The sequence below is a fragment of the Pseudozyma flocculosa genome, assembly GCF_000417875.1.
Source record: "Pseudozyma flocculosa PF-1 unplaced genomic scaffold scaffold00019, whole genome shotgun sequence".
NCBI classification, from domain to species: Eukaryota; Fungi; Basidiomycota; class Ustilaginomycetes; order Ustilaginales; family Ustilaginaceae; genus Pseudozyma; species Pseudozyma flocculosa.
The window spans coordinates 319,328-325,194 of NW_006920887.1; the positions used below are offsets into that span (position 1 = coordinate 319,328).

Genomic DNA, 5,867 nt, shown 5'->3' on the forward strand with positions numbered 1-5,867 from the left:
CCAACGCAGCNGCGAGGCCGACGCGCGCCGCCCTACCCCCGCCCTCGTCGCTGGCTCCTTGCCTCTCGGCCCCAGCCCCGCCCCCGCCTCGAGCTCAGCCTGCCCCCCGGTGGTAGTAGTCCTGTTCGCTTCTCTACCTACAGTCATTGTTTGCCTCTGCGCAGCAGGCAAGTCTCACCGCCACCAGCTGCGTTTCCATCAAAACGTCGGACTCAAAGGCCAGATTGATCCTGCCGGCCGGCCAACCCTCTCGTCTCTGACCGCCGCTTCGATGGCAGGCAAGCCCAAGACCCACATACGGCGCGGCTTCGATGGCGGACAAAGCGAGTGTAGAGTAGTTGTGCCGTCCTTTCCGATGTATGCCGATTGTCCGGCCCGCCGCCTGTCGCAGCAGCAGCAACGACGGGCGCGAGCTCGCCCCACCGGAGGCTACGGGTAGGCTTGCTGCGTTGCCCTGGCCTGGCCTGCCACTCCTGTGCGCGTAGCCGCCCCTCGCTCGTCGTCGTCGAGAGGCGGGGCAGTAGCGTCCTGCGCTGCACCGGCTCCTCGCTCGACGGCCGACGGCGTGCAATCGCTAGGCTAGGCTGCTTCACCTTCCCTGCCTTGTCCTTTGTCCCTGTCCTTGTCCTTGTCTGCCCCGCCTCGCCTCGTCGACGCGAGCCGGCCTCGGATGGCCTTGGATGGCCTGGCCTCGTTCTCTCCTCTGTGTTCCGCCATGGCACCGGTAGGCCCTCACATCTGCGCTCGAAAGCAGCAGCACGAGTGTCGGACCCCCCTTTGGCACACGGCCACCACTCTCCTCTTTCTTGCGTTTAAGAACGACGACGTCCGACCCTCCGCTCCCTCGTTGCTTCGTCCACCCCATCCCGACCTCAACGCTGCGCGTGCCTTTGCCATCACCGACCGACCCCTACTCCTAACAGCCAGCCAGCGCTTTCGATGACGGCCACCGCCCCCTCTACCTCGGCGCTTTCCATGGCTCCGCCCAGCCCGTCCCTCTCGGGCTACGCCCCCTCGACGCCCGCCACTTCGATCCGGCCTTCAGAGTGGCCCTGCGACGCCGCCGCTCCAAAGACCGGCCAGCCCGCTTCCGCCCCCGCCCTCGCCCCCGCCGCAGCCTCCGCCTCCGCTTCCGCTTCCGCTTCCGCCGCGCCTCGCCCCACCGCCACGGATCGACACGAGTATGCGCCGAGACCAGCGACGAGCGAGTTTGCGTGGCGCAAGACGCCCGACGGCTCGCCCGACGGCAAGCAGCACTGGTACCGCAGGCAGGACACCTTTGGCGAACACTGCCTGCTCTGGCAGAAGCGCTTCCCCGGCCACGCCGACATGTACTCGTCCATGCTGCTCTACGAAAAGTCGATCCCCGATGGGGCCGCCGTAGCTTCCGGCCCCTCGACCTCGACCTCGACGGACCGGAGCGCCGCGGTCCCCGCCGACATCACCGTCGACCACGTCCGCGAGACGATGAGGAGGATGCGCTCCCTCTTCCCCTTTGTCGCTATGGAGCTCGTCAAGCGGTCCGACCTGTTCGGCGTCGACCCGATCCCCGATATCCCGCGCACCATCAGCAAGCACATCGACCTCCAGGTGGCCCTCGCCTACCAGATCGTCCACACCGACCGCGAGGTCGAGAGCTGGCTCGACGAGATCATCGTCGTCCACCGCGAGCCGAGGACGCGCGACAAGGTCGAGGGACCGGAGCAGCAGGAAGACGCCGACTTTGTCGCGCAGATGTCGAGGCGCGACACCGACTGCAACCGCCTCATCGTCCACTTCTGGCCGGGCTCGAGGGCCGACGGCATCCCGCCCAGGCTGACCCTGGAGCAGTGCCACAGCAACGCCGACGGCGTCGGCTCCGCGCTCCTTATCGACGACCTCGTCGCGGTCCTGGCCGACGTCATGGCGGACCCCACGCCGGCGCCGATCCAGTGGGGTCCCGAGGTCTGCCGGCTGCCCGACTCGTTCCAGGACGCCGTGGCGGACCAGCACGACACCTGGAAGGTGACCAAGGACGAGATGCGTGAGATCCAACGTGGCAAGAGCGAACAGCTCAACGGCAAGGCGACGGCACCCAACGTCGTGGACCGCATCGGCACCAAAGTCGTGGCTTTGACGCAGCGCAACAGCAACAGCAAGAACTGGCTCGTCCGCAACGTGCTCAACAAGCCGCTCCTGGCCATCTGCAGGTCCGAGGCAGAGAGCGGCAGGATGCTGCCCCTTGGCGTGCTGCCCCACTGTAAAGAGGCGTACAAGGGCCCAGTCGGCGGTACGGGCACGCTCACCCACGTCCTGGCGCCGCACGAGGCCAAGGCGTTCATCGCCGCGGTCAAGAGCAATGGCCTCACCCCGGCACCCGTCCTGGAGGCGGCGATGCACATGGCGACCAACTGGGTGCGCCGAGAGCGCGGCCTCAACAAGCACGACGGCGACAAGGCCGAAAACCGCGTGTTTGGGTCGATGAGCAACTCCATCAGCCGGCGCGAGCTGCTGCGGCCGGACCAGAAGCGCTACCACGGCCTCGGCATCACGGGCATCCCGTCCAAGATTGGGGCCGACGAGGTGCGGTGGAGCGACCATGCCCGGTCGCACGCCCGCCCTTCGCGCCTCGATCCGCGCGACCAGGTGCCCGGACAGATGCACGCCTCGGACCTCGAGGCCCTCAACGGCGCCGCGCGCAACCTGTCCAAGCAGTACGCGGCAGGGCGCGACAACCCCAACTGGCTGCGCTTCTACATGGTCAACGCCCGCGGCCTCATGGAGGCCGAGCTCCTCTTCCTCACCAGGCGCCAATGCTACCCCTCGATGCCCTGGCTCTCGTCGATGGGCAGGATCGAGGCCAACCTGAAGCCCTCCCGGCCGATCCCCGGCACGTCGCGGACGCTCGAGGTGTACGACCTGCGCATCCGCGGCCGCATGGCCATCCGCCAGCCTGCGCTCCACGTCTACTCGCTGCGCGGCGAGATGATCTGCCACTTTAGCTACGCCGACTGGCTCTACGACCTGCCCGGCTGCGACGGCCGGCGCAAGCACCGCAGGGGCAGGCGCCAGAGCGGAGACGAGTGGGAGCGCGACCAGAGCATCCTCCAGCTCTGCCTCGACGTCTTTGTCCAGATCCTGCGCGACTATGCCGCCCAGAGCGCCGGCGGGCAGCCCGCTGCGGCTGCGATTGCGGCGTAGATCAGCCGCTTGGTCGGCCCGAACCGTCAGGCCCGTGCACGGCGCACGCGCGCTCAAGCGCACACGCTCGGTCCTTGCCTCTTTGCATCCCACCACCACCACCACCACCACCACCGACCATCTCCTTCGGCGTTGAACCCTCTCCAGCATTCTTCAATCCACGGACATAATCATGGGCAGGGTCGACGGTCGGTGCGCTGGCGCTCCGACCTTTGAAACACACCTGCCCTCTGCCCTCGTCTACACAACACTCGTTTCCAGCAAGCCTCTCTTCCGGACCGCCATGGCATGCCGGGCGTCCCTCACATCCGTACATTCGTTTACCAGCTCCCCTGTCACCGCGCTCGCGCGCTCGCTCGCTCAGTCTGTTTTGCTACACCCTTTGCCTCTGTCCTTGCTCAGCGTCGACTCCGACCTCGACCTCGACCTCGACATCGACATCGACCTCGACATCGATACCCTACCTGCACCCAGCCTGCTTGTCGCGCCACGCGCCACTGCCTGACTTGACTGAAGCGCCGCCTGGTTGACAAGGGCGCGACGAGACGATGGGACGTGGCTCGTCCTGCCAAGGTGGACGCGGAGGGAGCTAGACAGGCCGAACGTTCCATCATGCACGACGACGTGCTTGCCGTCTGGCTTCGCGTTGCGTGCGTTGGGCGTGGATTAGAGGCAGACGAGACGCGGCTATGCTACAAGGCTGCAGGTGCGGACAGAGATGGTTGGGACGGAAGGGCGACGATGCGGCACGGCGGTGTCACCTTGCCGGCCATCGCCTCGCGAGATGCGGGGGGACGAGGCCGCGGCTGCCAGCTGTCTACGAGTTGATGGCGTGGCTGCGGGCGGTAGCCTCCTGGTCGGCCTCGAGGGCCTGGTCCTCGGTGCGGGGGACGGGCTCGTTGAGCTGGCCCTGGCGCGTCTGGTCGATGCCGCGGGGCTTTGCGTCGAAGCCGCCCGGGTTCTGCTTGAGCGCCTCGTGCCGCTTGTCCTCGGGCCCGCCGAGGCCCTCGAAGCGCGCGCTGCTCTCGCCCGTGCGCTGGCTGCGGCCGTCGCCGCCTTCCTCGGGCGGGATGTTCTGAGGGTTGGTGCCGCCGCCCGTCTGGCCGGTGCGCCCCACTGAGACGCTGGCGCCCGGAAACTGGTCGAGCCCGGACTCGTTGACGCCGCTCTGCTCCGAGAGGACCGTGGTGCGCGGGTTGAACGACTCGCGCTGCTGGTAGTCGCCCTTGAAGTCGAGGTTCTGCGCCTGTTGTTTGTTGCGATGGGCGGGCGGGGGGCACCGAGGGAGCAAACGACGAGAGGAGACGTGGCGTGGCGTGACGTGGACGGGATCGCGGGTCGGTCAGTTGGATTGGCGCTCGACGATGGGCGGCATCCCTCCGCTCTGCCGTCGTCTGCCTGCCGCCGACGAGCGCAACTCACCTGCTCGTCAATGATCTGCTGGTCGCTCTTTCCTGCGTAGGCCTCGGACATGTTGGGCGGTGGGCGGTTCTAGCGTCGGCTGGGGTCTTGGTGGTGTACGGTGGCGGTACGACGGTGCGGTATGGCCGAGTCGATGGTGCAGAGGGGAATGAATGAATGGTGGTCGATGGCGAGGATCAGCCGCCCGGCTCAGCCCCTTTGGCCTCTTATACCGCACCCGTCCGCCTTTCGAGACGGCGGGGAGCGAGTAGACGACCGTCGATCCCAGCAGGTGCGATCCTCGGTCGCTCGCCGCTTCTTCGAGCTTCCTCGGCAGCCTACCCGGCCTGTACCGCAGGAAGAGCGCGCGCCAGCCGGTGACGCAGCGCGAGCGCGAGATGAAGCCATCTCGCTTCCACCGTACCAGAGCAGCCCAGACGCTGGCTCGTCAGGCGTACGCTGGGCAGCGGCAGTCGGGCAAGCCAAGGCAGACCAGGTCGATGAGCGCATCGTTGGGCACGCCGTAGGCAGGTCACGCTGCGCTCGCCTCGGAACAACTTGGCCTGTCCACCAGGCAGGCAGGCAGGCAGGTGGAGAAGCCGGCACCTCGCGGTCGATCAATGCGAGCGACGGCGGCGGCAGGCAGGCTGGGATCGAGAGAGCGAGGGAGGCCAAGGTCACGATTCACGAAACGCCCTACGAAACGAACGTCGATGTCGTCGAGGCTAGGCAGGCTGGGACAGGCAGGCTAGGCCTAGGGCAGGCGAGGGTGAATCAGCTTTGCTGCTTGCTGCCACGCCACGCACGCTGAGCTGTCGTATGATGCCACGGCGACTCAGGCCAAAGTGGACAGCCGCCCCTGCCTGCTTGCTTGCTTTGCGCTTGCTTCTCGCCGGCGTCTTTCTGCCAGCCTGGGTCCACCTCAGACCCTACCCGTCGGCCCGATGGAATCGAAGACGGCCCGCCCGATTGGGGAAAACGCCGATGCGATGGCCGCTTTGTCAGGCTGACCAAGAGACGGGCAGAACCGCGAGCGCCGGCCCGCCGTGATCGCAGCTACTCGCATTCAATTCAAACCTGCTTGAAGTCGGATCACGCCCGCCAATACAGCAGCTCGCGCGATTGAAAGGGCCGTCCTCGAGCTGGAATACAACGGTGCCCTCTACTCACTTCAAAGGGGCCCCCAGCTGCTAATCGACCCCACCCATCCAATTCAGCCTGGGGCCAAGAAGGAAATTCCAGGCCTGTCGGGGGGAGGCGGGGGCGAGGCTACGGCGTGGGCTGGG

The 5,867-nt window shown here is 67.0% G+C and overlaps 2 protein-coding genes across 2 annotated transcripts; one reads left to right on the forward strand and one right to left on the reverse strand.

Moving 5' to 3' along the window:
• Nucleotides 1–939: 939 nt before the first annotated feature.
• On the forward strand, nucleotides 940–3,180 carry PFL1_05367 (uncharacterized protein; the record flags this gene model as incomplete). Its single annotated transcript, XM_007882899.1, has 1 exon — nucleotides 940–3,180. One exon carries the CDS (start codon nucleotides 940–942, stop codon nucleotides 3,178–3,180), a length of 2,241 nt encoding a protein of 746 aa, XP_007881090.1.
• Nucleotides 3,181–3,997: 817 nt separating this feature from the next.
• Nucleotides 3,998–4,653, reverse strand: PFL1_05368 (uncharacterized protein; the record flags this gene model as incomplete). The annotated part of the gene is made up of 2 exons (XM_007882900.1): nucleotides 3,998–4,426; nucleotides 4,603–4,653. 2 exons carry the CDS (start codon nucleotides 4,651–4,653, stop codon nucleotides 3,998–4,000), a joined length of 480 nt encoding a protein of 159 aa, XP_007881091.1.
• Nucleotides 4,654–5,867: the final 1,214 nt, after the last annotated feature.